Source organism: Eleutherodactylus coqui, chromosome 11 (genome assembly GCF_035609145.1).
Source record: "Eleutherodactylus coqui strain aEleCoq1 chromosome 11, aEleCoq1.hap1, whole genome shotgun sequence".
NCBI classification, from domain to species: domain Eukaryota; kingdom Metazoa; phylum Chordata; class Amphibia; order Anura; family Eleutherodactylidae; genus Eleutherodactylus; species Eleutherodactylus coqui.
This window is the reverse complement of record NC_089847.1, coordinates 74877691-74899987: the sequence shown is the minus strand read 5'-3', so window position 1 is coordinate 74899987 and position 22297 is coordinate 74877691. Positions and strand designations below refer to the sequence as shown.

The following is a 22297-nucleotide window of genomic DNA, read 5'->3' as shown; positions in this document are numbered from 1 at the left end:
GAGTCACTAGATGGTTCCTGACCCTTCAATATGTTAGCTTTTCGGTAGAGCACAGGGCCGGAAAGCTACAGGGCAATGCCGATGCCTTATCAAGGACGCATTGCATGACGGCGAAAGGTGTCCGACCCCACAGGCTCGAACAGAGGGGGAGGGTATGTGAGACGGTGACCGGCAAGGTGCTGGAGGGCAGGTATGTGTCGCTAGGATGCCTTCCTATGCTGCCTTGGGGAGCGCTTGGGCAGATACGTGCCACCGAGCAGCCTGGGCTCGGTGGAGGAAGCCGGCAGTATAGTGTTAGTAGCATTAAGCCACTAACACATTGTAGTATGTAAGTGGCTCCAAGCCACATAATCCGGGCCGGCTTTTCCTGGAGTGACCAAAGTGAAGGGTGGGATGGTCACTCCCACGTACCAGGTGGGGCTGGTACCAGGCCATATAAAGCCTGGGCCTACAGGGCCTAGGAGAGAGCTGAGACCTTTGCAGGTCTGAGAGTCCTGGCTGGCTGTGTGCAGGAGCTATTTGGTTACCAGTGTGTAGACAGGGACGCTACATGTATAGTAAGTGCTCAGACGAGCAGGATTTACGTTATGTTTGCCTGATGTTAAGGCCTGTATTTTGCTTTTGTTTGCTTGGAAATAAACCCAGGCAAAGCCTGGACTAAAGACTTTATCCTATGTGTCACTGTCTCTGACTGCTTATGCCCAGGTTGCTACCGATCCTAAACGCTAATCCCTCACAATATATATATAGTATAGATGCACTACAGAGAAGGGCCTGTAGGGGGCAACAGACAGGCATTCTGGTGCCTGAGAAAAGCGAAAACACCTACAGGTTTGGTCAGGAGGTGGGACATAAGTGTGCATTCCAGCTACAGTCAGGGGAGATGTTAGCTGAGAGAGCCAGAGAGACAGCTCAGTGGAGCTGGAAGGGCTGCTAGCCCGAGGTTCTAGTGCAGCCCAGGAAAGGCGGGAGGTTGATAGGTGTGACCACACTAACTTCAACACCCAGGTGGGGTGTGTATATGTACTTTGTGATCCGCCTGACAGCCTGAGGAGAGGCATCCAGCCTGAGGAGAGGCATCCAGCCTGACAGCCTGAGGTGGGAATACCATCTGTGTGGGCCTGAGCACCCTGCATGGTGCATCTTGTTGGATTATAAGTACTTTGTGTTGCTTTTTATTTGGAGTGTGCCATGCCAAATAAAGACTGAAGTTGAGTTTACGCACATTAAAGTCGAGTGTGTCATCGCCGCCCCTCCCCTGGATGACAAATGGTTACATTTGGTGTTTTGGATGCGGGCAGCAATCCCGGCTGCTGAGGGCAACGGCGTGGCACCTGGTAATGTGTTCTGAGAAAGCCTGCGATTGCGATGCAGACGCCGACCCCAGCTGTGGAGGAGCTGTTGCGCTTGTGGACCGGCTGACGGAGGTCCTCCGTAACCATCCAGCCTGACGAAAAGATGGAGCTCCGACTGCAACCGGCCCGGAGAGACCGCGAAAAAAGTTTCTGCGAAAGAAGAGCCTTTGAAGTGTGACTTTGAGACCCCTGTCGGAACTGTAACCTTTGGTGTAGGTGTTGTTAAGGACTTAATGCAAAGCGTAATGTTGGGACTCGATTTCCCTGTATTCTGGGACTTGTGGGAGAAGGTGACAATCCCTTCTAAAGAGACTGACGCAAACCCAGCTGACCTTACACGGGATAGCGGGATAAATGTGAACATTGAACCAGGGAATGTAACCTTTCCTTTACAGGTCTTGGCTGGAGATAATTATGTGTGGAAATTTTTGCATGACCAAATGTTTTCCTTTCAGGAGAGTACTGAGAAAACGGCAGGGTCTGCATTAAGTTCAAAAAGGTTCAAAAACCGTGTGGGGAATAATGCGTTGCATGATATGTATTCTGTGTCTAATATGTGTGGATATGTTTCACAAACGAAGTTAGGGTGTGAACAGGTAGCTGTAAGGAGTGCAGCCAACGCCCATGTTGGAGTTAGCACAAGGATGCTTCTAGTGATAGAGAGGAGTAGTGAAAGCAAACTAGAGCTGTCTGAGAGACAGATAGTACTAAACGTGCAAAGAAGAAAAAGAAGAGGAAAAAGGCTGCTGCTAGTAAGACAAGTGAAGTTGTCAGGACAGATCCTGAGGTCCAGGGTGAGACAGCAAGAGAACACATTTAAAATCCAGGAAGGATCTGCACCAATACAAGCTTACATAAAGTTTCTTGAGGAAGCACTGCAAACGGCTAATAAAAGGTATGATGCGCCATTGGAAAAAGAAAGGGCCAACTTGTGTCTGCTTGAAGAAGAGGCCGAGAGCAAAGGCTGTTAGCAAAGGAGCAGACAGATAAATTCCTGAAAGAAAAGGAAAGTATTCTCCAGGAAGCTGAGCAGCTGAAAGCAGAGAATGCAGCTCTCTAAGGGTGCCTACCCACTTGCGATTTTTTTTCCTGTGATGTTTTGCGTTTTTTCTCAAGAGCAATTAGTATAGAATGTGTTCTTGTCCATCTGGGGTTTTTTTTCCGTTTCGTGGGGTTTTTTCACATAGGAACTGTCAGTTGCATATGTCTCTTTATTTTTCTCTTAATGCACCCATGATTGTCAATGGAGGGCTGCAAAAAAACGCCGGGAAAAACGCGCAAAAAACGCCGTGAAAAACATGCGAAAACGCCGCGTTTTTCACCCGCGAAAATCGGCAACGCAAGTGGGTAGGCGCCCTTAAAGGAGAATGAGCACCTTGGGAGAAGGAGGAATTTATCGCGATTTTGCGCGACCGTGATTTTAACATTAACAAGTCCCATAGACCCCTGGAGAAAAAAAAACGCTGCGAATTTCGCAGTGAAAAAGAACTGTAGTGGGTAGTCACCCTTAATCTGCTCCCTCACAAGTTACTGTAGAAACATTGCATGCACCTCCCCTGACATCAGTGAAATCAAATTCATTTCACTATCCTGTCCCCTCAACTTCAAGTATAGCTATGGGAATGACTCAACCTTAGCTACCTATAACTCCTTTTTTTTAGGACAGGCAGGTATACAACTTAGGGCTCCTGTCCACGTGCGAATTTTCACTGCGTTCCCTGCAGCGATTATCCGGCCGCGGGGAATGCAGTGAACGCTCTCCATAGCGTTGCTATGGAAAGTGCAGGCCTCCTGTCCAAGAGTGGAGAATCATCGCGATTCTCCGCTCATGGCCGGTAATATGCAGCATGCTGCGAATTGCCACGATTCTCCGCTGTGAGACTTATCTGTGAGATAGGCTCACCGCGGAAATCCGTCTGCCGGCTCCTGCTCCTGGGCGGCGGCTTCCGCCGCGGAATTTCGCAACGCCCGTGGAAAGGCAGCCTTAAAGCCCAATGCATACAGGCAGGAGTTAAGCGTGGAATCAGCAATGCCATGGACAGAACTGACGATGACCTCATGTATATAAACAGTGACCCAGAAAACAGCAGTGATGTAGAAGTGGAAGAAATTGATCTGCCTGGAACTACCAGTGAAGAAGCAGAGACTATTGATGCAACAGAGGCTGCATAATATCATAGTACTGGGATGTAAACATTACCTGCAGTTATTACTGCATAAAAATGTGTTCTGTTTTATCGTTAAAATGTTCTTTTTTTCAATTTCGGGTTAAAAACGTGTGTGCGTCTTATACACAGAAAAATACAATTTTATATATACATATATACCCAGCTTGGTGGGGGGTAATAAGTAATAATTACCTGAAAGCACTGCGTAATAAGTTGGCGCTATACAAATACCAAGATTTATTATTTATTTTATATATATATATATATATATATGTGTGTGTGTGTGTATATATCAGAGGCAGCCCATTCAGCAGGCGGGGATTTTAAATCCCCGCCTGCTGAATACTACAGAAAGCAGTTCAGGAGAACTGCCGGCTGGATGCGGCTGAACTCCGGCAGCTGCAAAAAGGTGAGTATATATTTTTTTTATTTTTTACACTTTTTTGCATGGTTTTCAGGGAAGGGCTTATATTTTAAGCCCTTCCCCAAAAATTAATACAGCGCTTGCCGGCAACCCATTGCTTTCAATGGAGCCAGCTATTTTGCCGGCTCCATTGAATTCAATGGGCGAACATCATTCTTCTCTGCCACAGCTGTGGCACAGCTGTAGCAGAGGATAGCGGGCAGTGCTTGTGTGACTGAGCCATTTCGGCTGATAAACGCTGCGTTCTTTTCAGCCGTGACGCTGGCCTTGGTCATGCGATTTTTTGGAGCGCATCTGTTATGCAATCCACAAATCGCGCGAAAAATCGCCCGTGTGACTGAGCCCTTACAAATGTAACTAATTAATGATCCTAGAAATGGGTAACATACAAGCATGGCCAGAGAAGAGTTAAGACCCATTTACACGGGACGAATGTCAAGCAAACGATGCCTGACACTCATTCCTGTGTCTCCGTGCTCCAGCTTTCCTGCATGGGAGCTAGCAGAGCTGTCTCACTCACGGAGCGGCTAGCACGGGGGTGGGGCAGTGCAGGAGATTTCTCTCCTCTCGCTCCCCACCCCTCTCCATTGAGATACACAGCGGCCGTTCGCTATTGAACGGCGGCTGTTTAAACTGCACGATGAGCGATGAGCTTCATCGCTCATCTTTTATGCTGCATAAAGCAAAAAAGATGAGCGATGAGGCTCATCGTGCAATTTAAACAGCCGCCGTTCAACGGCCGCTGTGTATCTTAATAGAGAGGGGCGGGGAGCGAGAGGAGAGAAATCTCCTGCACTGCCCCGCCCCCCCTGCTGGCCGCTCTGTGAACCAGCCAGCTGTTCTAGCTCCCGTGCTGGAGAATGGGAGCGCAAAGACACAGGAATGAGTGTCGGGCATCGTTTACCCGACACTCGTCCCGTGTAAATGGGCCTTTAGCTATGGAGAGCTTATAGACTAACCAAACAATGATCCGGAGAAAAGTTCTGTCATCAGACCAACGTTACTGCACAGACTGAGGTTTAAGGACCAATGATAACAAATGAATTGTAATAAGTTATGCAGATTCAAGAACAAGGTGTATCCTAGTAATATCTTTGTCTAAGGCCGCCTGCACACGGGTGGAAATCCCACGGCGGGATTTCCGCTACTGAAAGCCTGCATAGGAGTGCATTACAATACGCACTCCTATGCAGACGGCCGCGGTTTGGCCGCGCGAAATCTCGCGCGGCAAACAAACCGCGGCATGTCCTATTTTTGTGCGGGGCTCGCAGAGCCTCGCACAGAAACGTCACTCACCCGGCCGCCGGCTCCGGTCTGCGCATGCGCCCGCTGCCCGGCAGCCGGCACATGAAAGAGTCAGGGCCGCCGGGCGCGGGTGAGTACGCGCTCGTCTCTGCAGGCGCTCGGGTCGGGTACCGCGGCGAGAATTCTCGCCGCCGGATCCGACCCGCTCGTCTGCAGGCGGCCTAAAACCTATAAATATTACCACCTGTTCCCATTACACAAGTTCAGTGTGGCCAGTAAATTTTGTGAGCAGCTTATAACTTAACCTTTTTTAAATTCGGAAAGCAAGACTATAGCTTTATCATTAGTTTGCGCTTACAGGGAATGCCAACAGGTTAGTACCTGCATGCGAAGAGGAATTGTTCAACCGATGCAGCTTATCAATGTGAATGTCAGACGCTCTTTAAAAAAATGTAAAAATAGGGGATAACCGTCTAAAACTCTATTCAAAGCTTATAAATGAGCAAATGATACACAATGTGATGGGCTCCTTTGTGCAAATATTCAGAATATAGAGAGAAATGGAACCATCAGATGTTCAGCACATATGATGCCTATGTTGATCATGTTAGAGGTATCTGAAAGCTTTTGGGCCCTATTGTGAGAGCATTCAGATCTGGGAGAAGTTTTTTTTCCTTCAAATTCTTTATTTATTTTTCAATATAGAACTGTGATTCAACATTGACTTAATGCAATAACAAAATACATTTGTACATGTTTTTATAGGCATACCATGGCAACAGTCGTAAAATGGGACCGGAATCCGACCCGATCGTATGCAGATGGCCTTACACTTGAGACATAGCTGCTTACATTGTATCCACCACTTAGAGGATCTGTTGTGACTCGTAACATATCTATTTTAATTAATAATCGTTTAATCCCAATAAATAAGAATTCTTGTTCATCTTTTCTTTGTATTCTGCCAAGAATCCTTTGTACTTACCACAATTTTTGCGCTGATTCCTAATAACATGTGGTCTGATTATATCTAAGTCACAATTACAGTATAGACAAAGACAATTCTAAGTAAACTAATAAACGATTACAAAATTTATGTAACGTTGTGCTCCTGGCACCTGTAGTTCTGTGGGTTTCCAGGCGTACACTGCTGCAGGTGTGGTTGATTTGGCTGGCTGATGGTGTGGAGTTCTCCAGCCAATCACTACAGTTTTGCAGCATATAAATACCAGTCTCTTTTTCTAAAAGGTACAGGTTATTTATTTCTATTGCTATTTTCCTCATTCCCTCCCAGAACCCTGTTTTTTGGAGTCATGCATGTTCTGCTGTGGTGTTGCTGGCTTGCATGAGCTTCTGGGTGGGATTCCCTGTTTGTTGGTGTGAACAGCAATGTGTTCAGTGTCTGTGTAGGTTACCAGACACTTAGTCTGATCAGCTCCCTGTTCAAGGTGTATGTCCCTTGTTTGTGTATGTCAACTGTGTCCTATTCAGCGTATATGTTGCATACCATCTAGATCAAAGCAGGGCCCTTGGTCCAAGTGGGGGGCCGTCCTTATTAGGATGATCACCAAGCTTGTGGGCAGAACTCCTGGGGTTCAGTTATCTTGTTAGAGTATGGACTCATGAGACAACAAGGACCCTTGCACAGTCTCGTGAGCTTAAGTATCTTGGCCAAAAAACAAACCAAATACCTTGTTCGTACTTTAGCTATTCCATCATGCGTGTTGGTATTCCAGGTAAGTGTTTTGGTGTTTGTCAGTCATTGTTGGATGTCTGCTCGCAAGTCCCATTTGCAGTTCAGTTTGCTATGGAGTTTAGTGTGTATGCATGTTCCCCTATCCCAATCCTTTCCCTACAGTCCTTGTTTGAGTTACGTTTGTGTAGGTCATTGTTTCCATGGCATGCACAGATGTAACTGTTAGGTCTTCTACCTGTGTTTGCCGCCTTCTTGCTAACCTGGGCAGATGCTGGCATCGCTCTGCTTCCTCTGTTTGAATGTACTCTTTGTTCTATTTTCTACCAGCAATGAGGGAGTTGACTCTTCTCAGTGCTCACAGCCCAGCTGCAGCTTAAATAGCAATTAGCCTTCTATTTAAGCAAGCTGGGGACTCTCTCTCTTTGCCTCAGAATTGATGTGTGTTTGCTTCAGACACCCAGCACATCTAGGTCGCCTGTCTTAAGACTGTTCTGTCTTTTGAGCCGGCATCTGTATCTGTTTATTTTGTATGTTCTTTGCCTTCTGGCTTTAGCCTGTGTACATTTGTCCATTTCTGTCCAGTCTATGCATCGTTCCTGTTTCTGTGGTAGTCAGTCCTGTTCTGTGCTTGTGTACACTGTCCCTGTTTCCTTTCAGTGATAGTCAGTCTTAGGCCGGCTTCACACGAGCGTGACGGGCTCCGCCGCGGAATATTCCGCAGTGAAGCCCGTCACGGCGCCCCCCAGAGACCCCATACTTACCAGCGGAAGATAGCTTGAAGACGCTTCCCCGCCCACCGCCGTCGCGTCATATGACACGCCCACCGCGTCACATGACGCGGCCGGTCGTGTCACGTGATGCGCCGGCCGCGTCATATGACGCGGCGGCGGTAGGCGGGAAAGCGTTTTCACGCTATCTTCCACTGTGTTACAGCGGGAGATAGCGTGAACGGACGGCTTCCATTGCAGTCAATGGAAGCCGTCAGCGCGTACACTCGCGGCAAATAGAGCATGCTGCGGGTGAGGACGGGAGATTTCACGGTGCGAAATTCCGCGGTGGAATTCCGCACCGTGAGCATTGAGCTATTAGGTTCAATAGAACCTAATAGCAGGGGGCAACGCAGCGGATTTTTGCCGCGAATTTACGTGGCGTAAATCCGTTCGTGGGAAGGAGGCCTTAAGGTTCCAGTGCGGGGCCATTCTTATCAAGATGCCTACCCTGCTTACAGGCATTTTCCTGCTTAGTTACCCATCTGTTTTCCTCACTTCGGTATCTCTGAACACTGGGGTCAGCTGCCAGCCATACCAGGTCTGGTCTAAAAACCAGGTTTAGTTGGTTAGCACAGTGGGTCCACACCGAGAGCCCTAACAGTAACATAATGACCAGTCTTCCATTTGTGCTTGTCGTGGGCATGGTATGTCTTACGTTCAGGGCAAACATGACATTATGCCTTTCATTGAGCAGTCATTTACAGTGAAGAGTGTTATTAGTTACATTGTGTTTGTTATCATTTTCCCTTGGATTCAATCAGACAGCATTTCATTAAGAATCAATGCAGAAATACAGATCATTTCAAAGGGTTCACTTATTTCTTCCTTGAATGTTTAACTTACCAGCAGTCTTTTGTTTTTGTTGCTATATTGCCTAAAGGTCTTATCATATAAGCTTGGGTTATGCATGTAGACTTCTACAGTTATATATTATCTAGTGCATAAGTATAGTAAACCTGTGGGTTCTCACCATATGACCTAATTTTATTTGTTGAATTGGATTATAGTGTAAAAGTTGCTTTTTCTGAGCCGTAATAGCCTGATTTATTCATTCAAATTATCTGATGAACCATGGGTGTTGGAATTGGGTATAATTTCCGTGGTAGAGTTTCTGTATATGTTTAATGTACATAAATTAGTCTCACTTACCCAGAGGGAGTAACACGATATTGCTATGCTTGGAAGCTAAATCTCGTAGTTCCTGAAAAAACAATGCATATATTTATTAAGTAAGATTTAATTAACTTCTACTTGCAATCCTCATCTCCTAGTTAAGCGAACATCACATGTATTGCATAACTTTTTCAAGATATAAACAAAATCAATTACGTGTTAAACATGCCCATCAATATTGTGTTCCTGAAATACCCCTTTAATTTTTTTGGGTCTCCTATGATGGTGTGATGTAATGAGGTCCCAGAACCTATTCCATATTTCTTCCAGAGCATGCACGTAGAGTAAACAGTGAGCAGGGGACACTGTCCATATTGTGAACAGCTGTGTTAGGCACAAAAAAAGCTGTGCTCACTGAATAGTAAGTATGGCTGGTGGCAACAAGCAACTTTGCTTCATGCTCCACTTCTTTATTATTAAAAGGGATTTCCAAAGGTTAGGCGGTAAATGTTTGACCTCTGGAGTCCCAACTACTGAACCCCCCCACTGGTCACTAGAATAAGAATCCTATGTCCTGTTTCTTTTCACTGTGCAACCCCAATGAGGAGGAGTTTGAATGAAGCAGTGATTATGTAACTAGTCGATCCATGCATGGTCTCTGGGTGTTTAGGATCAATCGTGTGCACAGCTCTATCCATTTACTTTTATGGGAGTTAGGGCTCCTGCACACTTGCGTTTTTTCTTCACGATTGTCAGTGGAACTTTTTTAATGTTAAAAACGCATCACAAGTTGGTGCTTTGCAATTTTTGTGCGATGCGTTTTTAACATTAGAAAGTCCCATTGACAATTGCGTGAAAAAAAACGCAGCGATATCGCGCAAGATAAACACAAATGTGTGCAGGAGCCCTTACAGACATACACACATGCTTATCCTATAAAACTGAATGGATGTGGTGGTACGCATGTTCTTGAAAGACGTAAAGGTCAGAGAGTTGGGATCCGCACTTATCAGTCATTTTTTTCATGTCCTGAGGATGTGTCCTAAATGTATGAGTTGAAAATACCCCTTTAATAATAAACATAGTAAACAAAAACCAGAGTAAGGGCTTTTACCCACTTGCATTTTTTAATGCTGCGATATCTCTGTTTTTTTTACTGCAAATGTCAATGGGACTTTCTAATGTTAAAATCGTATCGCAGAAAAATCTCAGAAGCGCAAAATAAATTTATTGTGAATAAAAAATAAATAAAATAAAAATAAAATTAAAAATCGAACAAGAAACCAATTTAAACCCTAAATAAAAACTGAAGGAAAAATGAACAAACTTCTATTTAATATTTCTAATACCATATACAGTATATTCCGGCGTATAAGACAGCCTTTTAACCCCGAAAAATCTGCTCTGCAGTTGGGAATCGTCTTATACGCCGGTAATACAAAAAAAAAAAAAGCAGTACTCACCTCCCCCAGCGTTCTGCAGCACTGCTGCAGGCTGTCGCTCCCTCCTTGTCCCCAACAGAGCATTGTTTTCTGGATTCGGGGCTTGAAATTCCCGCCTCCAGAAGGCTAATGCTGTGATTGGCTAATTCACGCGGTGTCAGCCAATCACAGCAATTCAATTACATCATTGAAAGACTGTGATTGGCTAACTTACGCGGCGTCAGCCAATCACAGCCCTTCAATGACATCATTGAATGGCTGTGATTGGCTGACACTGCGTGAGTTAGCCAATTACAGCATTAGCAAATTTCACATAAAAACCCACGTCAAAATCTGCACCAAAGGGGCCTATTTTAGCCAAGAATCAGATGTGTATCCACAACTGATTTTGTTATCTACATTGCTCCCCCTCACCTCGGAATACATGGCGCTGTTATTGCGCTGAGCCACTGGTCAGGTGATGCGGAAGTGGAATTTGCCACAGAATTTTCCGCAATGGACATTCCACAGAATTTCAACCCAGTGTGAACATACCCTAAAGGCTTGTTCTTTGCAGGGCAAGTTGTGTTTCTCAATGGTGCTATTCAATTCCTTAGCGCTCCATGACATACAGTTACGTCATGGAGGTTCGGGGTTTGTATGGAGGGGGATTGGGAATCGACCCGGCTCTATACAATGCGGTTGCTGGCTGTCTCTTACAGCCAACACCCACCCACAACAGCTCTGATCAGCAGAGAATATGATCCACAAATTTCTCAGCTCTACTCAGCTCCCCAAAATCTCCATTGAGTTTTAGAATCCCTCAAACCAATTGCCCTAGAATTGGTTTAAACATTAATTAAAAAATTGAAACTGGATAAGGCACCAGGCCCAGACAGATTCTCAAGCGAGTACTACCAGATATGTGGGCATATACTGTCACCTCTTTTGTAGAGGTCTTTCTGGAAGCAGCTCACGGCGACGGCTTTCCCTTAGACATGTTGCAGGCCACGATAGTAAAGATACCAAACCAGGAAGGTCCCTGGACTGCCCTGCAAATGTCCGGCCCATATCTCTTTTGAACTGTGACAGAAAAATGTATGCAAAAATCCTGGCGCTTCATTTATTAAACATATTGCTGAACATATGGCTAAACATAATCCATTTAGATCAAGTTGGTTTCATTAAGGGGAAACAAGCATCAGATGGCATGAGAAGATTAACTAATCTGATAACTTCCTTGGAGAGGCATTGGACACCTTCTCTGTTTCTTACTCTGGATGCAGAGAAGGCCTTTGATAGGCCGCACTGGTGCTTCGAGTTCTCAGTCTTCAGGAAATTTGGATTTGAGGAAGCCATTTTAAAAGCCATACAAACTTTATTCACTTTCCCCTCAGCTCGAGTTTTAGTGGATGGTGCTTTGTCTGGATCCTTTGGGATAACTAATGGCACTAGACAGGAATGTCCCTCCTCCTCTCTATTGTTCATAATCATTATGGAACTTCTGGCTGAGGCTTCTTTCACATGAGCGCATATCGGCCGGCCATTTCACGGCCGGTCGATATGCGTTGTGATCTCATGCATTGGATTCCAAGGCCTCCAGCTATCAGAACACCCCCAATTATTATTGGTGTCCGTCTTGTCTTTTTTGAATCACTGTTTGTCTGTCTTGTTTGTCCAAAGGCCCGAATGTTTTTTAGTTGAGTATATTATTAATAACATTGTTTTTAGGGACTCTCTACGAATAGGGCTTAATCAATTAGTTCCCTCTGCCTCATTTTATTTGTTGTCAAGGTACAATAATACCCACAGAGCCCTCCAGGATGGGTCAGACAGTGTTCTACAAGATAATTATTTTACCTAAAATACTGTACCTCTTTCGCACCCTATCTGTCCGGATTAATAGATCCACAATATAACAATATCAACATCAACTAAATAATTTTGTAAGGGATGGGATGAGGGGGGGGGGGGGGGGAGAAACCCAGAAAGCTGCATCCAGTTTACAGAAGCATAGATTGAAATGGTGCATGGCGATCCCTAATCTCAGAGCCTATTATAATGATATTAGGTTAAATCACTTTAGACAATGGTCAAAACCCTCACCATCAACGAGTTGCTGGGTGGGATCCCCATATGCACTCACCTTGTGGCCTGCATCTTCACATTACAAATACCACTAATCCGTGACTCCCACTTTAGCAGCTTCCTTTTCCTCATGGCTCACTCTGATAGAATCAATTAAAAAACAGCCCAACATTCTTTCATTCAACTCCCAATAGGAGTACTTGAATTGTTAATCCCTGACATAAATATTAAACTTTGGATTAACCCTTTCCAATCCACTGTCTGACCTGTGAAGACATTTATGATTTAAGGCTGTACAGCTCCGATGTTGCTAGACTTATGTCTGGGTTCTCTTACTGTATATTGCCAGCCTCTCTGCTATCAGAGCCTCCCTGCTGTCGAAACCTCTCCAACGTGTCACCTCATGCAGTACTGGCTTTAGCCAGCATATAGCTCCATTGTACAACGGCAGGAAAAGAGTAAGCCCCCTGGGAAAACAAGGATACAAATTGGACTGGAAAGGGTTAAAAAGGATATAACTAGAGATGAGCGAGCATACTCGTCCGAGCTTGATGCTCGTTCGAGTATTAGGGTGCTCGAGATGCTCGTTACTCGAGACGAGTACCGCGTACCGTGATTAAACGAGCACTGACCATTGAATTCAATGCAGCCAGCAATATAGCCGGCTCCATTGAAAGCAATGGGCTGCCGGCGAGGGCGGGATGAATTTTCGAGAAGGGCTTAAAAATATAAAAAAATAAATTTATGTCAGCATAAAGATCGTCCTGCTCTGCCACAGCTGTAACAACTGTGGCAGAGAAGAACGATGTTAGCCCATTGAATTCAATGGAGCCGGCAATACAGCTGAACTGCTGATCTATCACCAGCCGGGGATTTAAAATCCCCGCCTGCTGAAAGAGCTGAATGTAATTGGCTGAGGTGCTCAGCCAATCACAGGCAGCTCTCCCCGAATGAATGACAGGTGAGAGCTGTCTGTGATTGGCTGAGCACCTCAGCATTTTAAATCCCCGGCTGGTGATAGATCAGCAGTTCAGCAACACAGTGCAGGGGACAGCAGGAAAAGACGCGGCTGTGCCCCGGCAGCTGAAGGGAGGTGAGTACCTATTTTTTTTTTTTAAATTTTTTTTACTATTTTAAAAGGCTTTTCAGGGAAGGGCTTATGAAGCCCTTCCCTGCAAAGCCACTAACAGCTGCCGGGGCTCAGCGGGGACTTCTGCCGCTGTCCCCGGCTCTGTAGCGCTGCTGAGCTATCAGTAGCCGGGGATTTAAAATCCCCGGCTGCTGATAGCTCAGAACTACAGAGCCTGGGACAGCGCTAGAAGTCGCGGCTGAGCCCCGGCAACTGAAGGGAGGTGAGAATTGTTTTTTTTTTTATTTTTTGCACTAATTTAAATGGCTTTTCAGGGAAGGGCTTATGAAGCCCTTCCCTGAAAAGCCATTGACAGGATGCCGGCAGCAGGATTCTCTACCGCAGCTGTCATGTGTGACAGCTGCGGTTGAGAACTGAAGAATTCCTTTTGCTGCATCTGCCACAGATGTGGCAGATGTAGCAGCAGGGAATTCTTTTTACTAGCGGGGTGAAGGATACATCTGCCGCATGCGGCAGATGTGTTCTTCCTTCCCCCGGGGGTCACAGCAGCGGCGGAGAGGTACGTTTTTTTAAATTCTTTTTTTGTTTTGCACTAAAATGTTTCTTTTTCAGGTAAGGGCTTATATTTTTAAGCCCTTCCCGAAAATTCATCCCGCGCTCGCCGGCAGCCCATTGCTTTCAATGGAGCCGGCTGTATTGCCGGCTCCATTGAATTCAACGGGCTAACATCGTTCTTCTCTTCCACAGCTGTTACAGCTGTGGCAGAGGAGAACAATCTTTATGCTGACAGTGCGGGGGGGGGTCTCACTCTTGCCACTATTGTGGCTTAATAGTGAGACCTCAGAGCCCGAAATGTAGCCCTGCATGTTGCTCCTCGCCTGCCCTATCCATTTCTGTGTTTTTTACATGACTTTGGTGATTTGGTAAGATTTTGACAAATGAAAACCTTAGCGGAGCACCAGTCATATACAAAAATGCTCGAGTCGCCCATTGACTTCAATGGGGTTCGTTACTCGAAACGAACTCTCGAACATCACTGAAAGTTCGACTCGAGTAACGAGCACTCGAGCATTTTGGTGCTCGCTCATCTTTAGATATAACCTATGTCTCTGATCTAATCAACCAAGAAAAAAATCAAAACATTTCAAACTCTAGAGCAAGAATTTCATCTCTCTCTGAGGGACCTTTTTTTCATATGTCAGGATTAAGCATTACTTGGATTCTCATCCACAAACTATTTTAAGACTTCCCCAGCAAATCTTTCGATTTCTTGTTTGATGCTCCTAAACAGGAACTTAGTTCCACCAAACAGATGTATACCTATGTGAATGGAGAGGCAGAGATTTTTTAAAAATGCATATGATTAATTGAGAATGAGACCTTGGCAAAACCTTTCCTATTTCCCAATGGAATTTGCCATAACATTGGCTTTAAGAGCCTTGATGTGCACCAATCATCAAGAAGTATAACACAAACTGCTCCTATGATGGTACTATTACCCCTCCAAATTTCCCCACCTCTTACTGGGTATCTCTGATCTGTGCTGGAGGTATTGAGGATATACTGGCATCCTCCTTCATATCTTTTGGGAATACCCTGTTATCATGCATTGGTGGAGTTCTATCTTTAAACTTCTTTCATAGACTTTTGAGACTAAAGGCCCATTTACATAAGCATATAATCGCTCAAAGATCACTCAAACGACAGTTGCACCTACGGCAGTGTGAATAAGCCCTAAGGGCGGATTCACGAGCAAAGAATAGAACCCATTGATTACAATGGGTTCGTACACACCTCTGTTTTTGTGTGCATTTGCGCACCACTGCTCCCCAGAAAAAACTATGTGGGGTGCCTAAATGCACACTCAATACACAAGGAGATGTATAATATGCTGTTCAATTCCACTGGAGAAAGAAAACATCTGGAACTCATTAGGCTATATAGCATTTAAATTGGGATGTCTTTGTTTCTCGCATGCATATGAACATGCCCTGCTGGCAGAAAAAGTACAGTGAAATACATAGACATGCATGCAAAAAGCCTAGTTCATAGCACAAATACGTTGTTGAGGCGCTCGCAAATGCACATATTGTCATGTGAAGCTGCCCTAAGGCCTCTTTCACATGACCGTATGTGTTTATACGTTCTCCCGTACGCGCCATATAATCGTATGAATGAAGATTTGCCATGCTGGACTCTCCAGCAGAAGCCGTGTATTTCAAAAGGTTTACACAACTGTATGCGTAATACATTCGCGTGTAAGGATCGTCAATTTGCATAAAGTAAAACGAAGAGAGGAAAGAGCAATTTGCAGGCTGATATGTCCGTGTAAGCCGATCAATCTGTTTTGGTGATCAAAATGCACAATCTCCCGCTTGCATGTAACACCATTTCTGAATGGCAATTAAATGGCTAGTAAGTGCCAGCTGTCTCCTTTTTCCTGCATTGTACGCAGGGTAACTCCCTTTCCCCTCCCTCTTTTCCCTGCTGTCATAGAAGTCTATTAAAGCTTCCTGCGTATTTTGGCAAAAGATAGGGCAAGACCTATCTTTTCAAGCAGCGTATAAAATTGGTGACTGAAAGCATCGTGTAAGTGGTCATGCTTTATTTATTTTGCAACACTTTCAGTGCTGTAATTGATTCAATCGAACTTTAGGGTGGCTACGCACTAGCGATTGCGAATTTGCTGCGTTTTTTTGTACACGGCCCACTATTGGCTGATGTAACGTGTTCTGTATCCTGGGCGCTGATTGGCTCACTGATTGTAGCATGCTGTTGGTTGCATGTAAACTGCTGTCGCTAAAAAGCGCATGATTTGTTCACTTTTGCGATTGTTTGGCAGTTCACCCGACAGATCGCTTTGTAAATATAACGCCGCTACTTCGCAGATTTTCATGTATTGCTGGGATCTCTGGAACGATAGATGAGGGATCACTGTAAACTCTTCTCAACTAATTCCTTCCTCACAAACATTATGCAAAAGGAAAAAAAAATGGAAAAAGTCTAAGGGTGCCTTCACACTTACAATAATATTGTGCGATTTTTGCGCGATGTGCGAGTGATTGAAAACGCAGAATTATGAAACCCATGCTTTTCAATGGTTTCCTTTACATTTGCAATATTTTCACTGATGCAATGTTGCGTGAATAAGAAATTGCGGCATGCCCTATAATTCTGCGTTTTACTTTTTTTAATCTCCCATGTTTCCCTATGGAGCTTCCTTTTTATCGCAACGCAAAGCACAAACTTGTGATTTTCCTGCGATGCGATGAGTTTTTAACATTAGAAAGGCTTATTGACTTTTGAGCTAAAAAATTGCAGATAAAATCGTGAGAAAATCGCAAGCGGCAGCAAAGTTTTTGTGAGAAAAAGCAGCCCTAAGGGCTCCTGCATAGTGGCGAGAGCGATATCAGGATGTGATTGACACCCCGATATTGTTCTTGCAATCCTCCTGAGCCTTGGATGCAAGAAGTTTCTGCAGGGAAACAACCTCCCATCCCTGCAGTGCTGAAGGAATCTTCTGTTGTGGCGATCTCAATGGCGCTGGTGCTGCGAGAACGATATTGGGCCGGGTTTATGTGTGCCAACAGCCATCTTCCACGGAGATGCAAGGCGTCACATCACTTCTGTGAAATTGTGATTCTTAGGCGTGTTTTACGTGCGTCAAAAGAACGCAAGGGTTTCCCGTTGATTTCATTGAGAAGCATTGCATTGCACTTACATGCATATTGCACGGCATGCAAGTGCCATATGATGTCTTTTAAGGTTCGAGGGAACACCGAAAGATATAACATGCTGAAATTATCCTTTCAGCATCAATGTGCGGGGGAAAAAAATATATATATATATCGCTCATGTGAGTAAGTCCATTTAAAAGAATGGAGTTCATACTTGTGCGAGTTTTGTGCGTCTCACAACACACAAAAATAATGCGAGATTCTCGCCAGTGTGAATGTAGCCTTGAGTACACAGGTTTTGTGATCCTTGTATAATTTGCTGAAATTTAAACATATTTGTCCCAAATGAATACATATATTTATAGACAATATTATGATCCTCCCCCTCCGGTACAAACCCTGCCTGCAGTCACGTCCACGCAGGTCAAATTCCATGCTTGACTTTTGGCATAATATGACATTATGTTTCAGATTATTATTCCACATAACAGCTGAGACTAAACACCAAGAAAAGTGACAGAATAGACACAAAGTGTTGCGAGCAATGCCCAGCGTCCTCACCTCACTCCGGGGTCCATCTGGGTTTCTGCATGCTGCGAAGATCTTCTTAGGCGGCTGAGATTTAGCTATAAATTTCTTGATCAGCTCCAACCCGATCCCACGATTTGAGCCCGTTACAAGGACACTGGAAATCATTCTTTCTGTCCTGGTTAAAAAGTGTTATTGCACTCAATAAGAGAAACAAAGTAATTCTGTCTGTCCTGGTTGATACACTGCCCAGCTTGTAAACTGTAGTCCGCCTGACTCAGCCTCCTCCCCCTTCTGTACACAGTCACTAAGCTGAGCAAATAGAAACCCTTTCATAGCCAGGACCCTTTGTGTCTGGATCTTTTCCTTATTGGTATAATTAATACATTGTAATTAAACATCGATTTTCCTGATATAATTAGTCCATTTAAATATGTAAACGATCAGCCAACAAATGAGCAAACACTTTTAAAACAACAGGTTGTTTTGTCAGGGAGCTACAAAAATATTGGACTTCGGGAAAGGCAAAGTTTGATCAGTTTATAGATGCCCTAAACCTTATGGTCCTTTTACACTTATTATTGATACAGATATTTGTATCTATGTTGTCCGTGATTGTTATTCCGTTTAATGTTTTTTCGTTTGTTCTTTAGGAATGTCTTAAATATTTGTACCTGTGTTGTCCTTACAGATTCCTCACCACTGGGAACTCATTTGCATCCCTGCATTTGATTAACGTAATCTACAATCCATGCATATAAAGGACAGATTATTCAATTAGTTCAGTCTGTTCTTTATATGCATGGATTGTAGATTACTTTAATCAAGTGAAAAGGGTTTTTCATATTATTCATAACTAGATATGTTTATAATTTTTATATAGGTTTTCCGTGTTTGATAACACTCTGTATTGCCCAACATCCATCTGTTGCCAGATACTACATCTGATCAATTTAAATAGCAGGCACCGCGGCCATGTGATTTTGTTACATCATGTGACCGCTGCCGCTTCCATAGTTACACGCTCCATAGCAATCCACTGACTGTGGGCACGTGATGCACGCTGCGTGTCAAAGCTGCGTGTTATCGCAGGATGCGATGTTTGTCCAGAAGGACAGTATGCTCAAACAGGCTCAGGTTATTTAAAGAGAGAAGACTCACACTTTACGTAAGTTTGAAAAAGGGGTACAGTACCCGGAAACGTGTCGCTTTCATACTTTGTGGCTGCCCTTAGATTATTTATCTTTATGTACTTTGTTTTGTTTGTTTTAGTTTTATATGTTCAATTTATAATATCTAGTTAATAAACAGCATTTTTAAATATACAATCTTCCTAAATCGCTTTGGAGATTATCACTGGGCATAACACTTTCAACAAGCTTTTTTTCCATTTTAGGGGGTCTTCATGGAGAGGGCCCCCCAGAAGTAAGGGAATATCTATTTTTCACTTTACAATTATTCATCCCCATAAGGGTGGACACCCACTTGCAATTTTTTTCCCCTGTGAAGCGACAGCAATGATTATGAAACCAATGATTTTCAATGAGTTTCATACTCATTTGCGATGTTTCAGCAAAGCTTTGAATCATGGAGAAGAAATCTGCGATATTGCTCAGCACTTTTAATGGGGCCAGCGGCAGCAGCGCTGGCCCCATTGAAGACATAGGGAGAATACCGCGGACTTCTGCCCCAGCTGTGACAGCTGTGGCAGAAGTTACCTTCATCACCGCGGGGACTGCGGATATGAAGGAATCCTCTGCCACAGCTGTGACAGCTGTGGGAGAAGTCCAGGATGCTATCCCATTGAAAGCAGTGGTTTTGTGGCAACCCCCACAGCATGATTTTCGGGGAAGGACTTGAAATGTAAGCCCTTCCCTGAAAATCATCCTTACGGTGACTACCCACTAGCGTTTTTTTTCTGCTGCGAATTTGCTCCTATTTTTTCTTCCAATTGTCAATGGGACTTCCTAATGTTAAAACCGCAATGCAACGCATCGCGACGCAATGCAACTTTGCGTTTTTAACATTAGAAAGTCCCATTGCCAATTGGAAGAAAAAATAGGAGCAAATTCGCAGCAGAAAAAAAAAACGCTAGTGGGTAGTCACCTTTAGCTGGTTAAAAAAACTAAAAAATCTTTACTTACCTCTCCACTGCTCAGACACATCCTCCGTCTGGCTCCCCTGCACTGCTGTCCAGCACTTTCAGCAGGCGGGAATTTAAAAATCCCCACCTCCTGAAAGGGCTGTAATGATTGGGCCTCCTGAAAGCTATTGAATAGCTAAGCGCTGCCTGTAATTGGCTGAGCGCTCAGCCAATCAGCACAGCCCTTTCAGGAGGCAGGGATTTTTAAATCCCTGGCTGCTGAAAGTGCTGGACAGCAGTGCATGGGAGTCGGCCAGAGGACGCCTCTGAGCGGCGGAGAGGTAAGTAAAGTTTTTTTCCGCTTTTTAACCAGCTAGGGATAATTTTCAGGGAAGGGCTTATATTTCAATCCCTTCCCCGAAAATCATGCTGCGGGGGTTGCCATGAAACCAGTGCTTTCAATGGGGCAGGCAGCAGCGCGGGCCCCATTGAAAGCAATGGGATAGCATCCTGGACTTCTGATACAGCTGACAGAGCTTTGGCAGAGGATTCCTTCATCCCTGCGGTCTCCACGGGAATGAAGGAAAGTCCTGCCACAGCTGTCACAGCTGTGGCAGAAATCCACGATATACTCCATGTTTTCAATGGGGCTAGCGCTGCTGCCACTGGCCCTATTGAAGACACTGGCGATATTGCAGCGTTTTTTGCGAGGTGAGTGTTTTCACTCGCTCTCGCAGCACAAGAAATTAAAATGCCAGTGGGTGTGAGCCCTAAGGCTTTGCTTTGGTTTTAGGAGAGCTTGCTTGATGTTGTCAAGGGTCTTTGTATGTTCCTGCTCCCAGCAGAATGGGGCTTCTTCACCCCCTTTTGTGACATCATAGAGGGATTTAGTCATTTTAGCAAAGCCAGGTATCCATATTATGCAGAATCAGGCAGCTCCAAGAGATTCTTTGATTTCTTTTTTGGTGGTTGGTACAGAAATATAGCAGATGGCCTGCTTTCTTTTAACGCCCAGTTGTCTCTTCCCTTGTGAGATGTTAAATTCTAAGGTATTTGACAGTTGCTTGGCAAATCTGTGCTTTTCTCTGAGACTTTGTATCCAGCCTCATAGAGATGATGAAGTACTGTCTTAGTGTTCTGTAGACATTGTTCAGAGGTAGATCCAGTTATGAGGAGGTCATTCACATATTGTAGCAATACAGTGCCTGGCTGAGAAGAAAGAGTTTCCTTAGGTCAGTAGCAAGAGCTTCTTCAAAGAGTGTGAGTGAGTTCTTGAACCCCTGGGGAAAATGGGTCCAGGTAAACTGGTACTTTTCTCCAGTTCTTGAGTCTTCCCATTGAGAGGCAAAGATGAACTAACTGTCCTCTGTCAGCAAGATGGTGAAGAAAGCATGTTTCAAGTCCAGCACAGTAAAGTGAGTTGCTTCCCCCAGTATCAGTCTGGGCAAGGTGTTGGACACAGTCTGATGCAAAGTGGCCATAGTTTTTTTACTACTCTGAGATCCTGAACAGGGCGGCACTCCATTGGTTCGGGCTTTTTTTAAATAAACATTTATTGGGTTTTCGCATGCAATACAATACAAATATGTACAGGAAGAGACATCAGCAGTATTTTTTAGAGCTTAAGGTGCATTTAGACTGAAAGATGATCACTCAAAAATTGCTCAAACGGCAGTTTGAGTGACAGTTTTGAGCGATCATCTTTGCATAACTCTTAGGTAGCTAATTAGCTACTTAAAGAGTTAAATGCAGGCGCTATTCGTGCCAGGAACAGCAGCTGTTAAACAGCTGCTTTGTTCTCGCAGTTATCAGCTGTGTTTTGCTGAGCTGATAGCGCAGAGAAACAGCAGGAGTGTTGACAGCTCCTTTGTTCTTGGAGCTTTCAGCTGGTATCCTGCTGGAAAGTCCCAGCTGGATACCAGCTGAAAGAATGCTATCAGTGCCGCCTGCTGAAAAAATCAGAGTGCGGTACTGATAAGGCTCATTGCTAATTAGTTTGCTAGAAATCAACAATGAACGAATAGCGTACGAACAGTGCGCTTTGACAGCGCATTAAGACACAACGATTATCACTCAAATATTGTGTCTAAATGGGCATTTAGTCATCAGAACTCTTGAACTCTTTCCATCCTTAAGAATTGCATATAACCTTTTTATTTGTCCCCCCCCTCAGAAACAGCACCCAAGATTCCCAGCCTGGAAAATCGTAATAACTTAACATAAAAATGAAACACAACTGTTATCACAGTAAAAACTCAGCATCCTCGTATATTGAGGAGTTAAAGAGGTTAGATCCTCAAATTTCCCCCTGGCAGAGAAGTTAACCAGATATACCTGATGCAGTATTAGGGCAGTCAATCCATCGGCCCCTTATTCTAGTGAATTTGGCAGGGCAAGCTCTGTCAGCTATATATGTCAACTTATACATAGGTATGACCCTGTTTACTTCACGTTGCTGTAGTAGGCTTTTTAGGATATTTCCAGTTAAGCAAATACTACCTTTTCAGCATAAAAGTACAGCAATTTGTATAGGCTGTTGCTGTGTCAACCGGAATGTCCTCCACAAGGCCAAAGAGACAAATTTTGGGATGCAGTATGTGTGGGGCTCCCAGATGCTTCTCCATAAACACAAGGAGATG

General features: G+C 44.4%; 1 protein-coding gene across 2 annotated transcripts in view; it reads right to left on the bottom strand.

The window, feature by feature from the left end:
- The window catches only part of LOC136581938 (C-signal-like), an 80542-nt gene extending 62687 nt beyond the window's left edge, over positions 1 to 17855 (bottom strand). For both annotated transcript variants that reach the window (XM_066582630.1, XM_066582632.1), the window contains exons 1-2: positions 17609 to 17855; positions 8808 to 8859 (exon numbers count right to left, since the gene is read on the bottom strand). In XM_066582630.1, the coding sequence (XP_066438727.1) occupies positions 8808 to 8859; positions 17609 to 17743 (187 nt within the window). In that variant the 5' untranslated portion in view covers positions 17744 to 17855. The remainder of the gene's footprint in view (positions 1 to 8807; positions 8860 to 17608) is intronic.
- Between the last annotated feature and the right edge of the window lie 4442 nt (positions 17856 to 22297).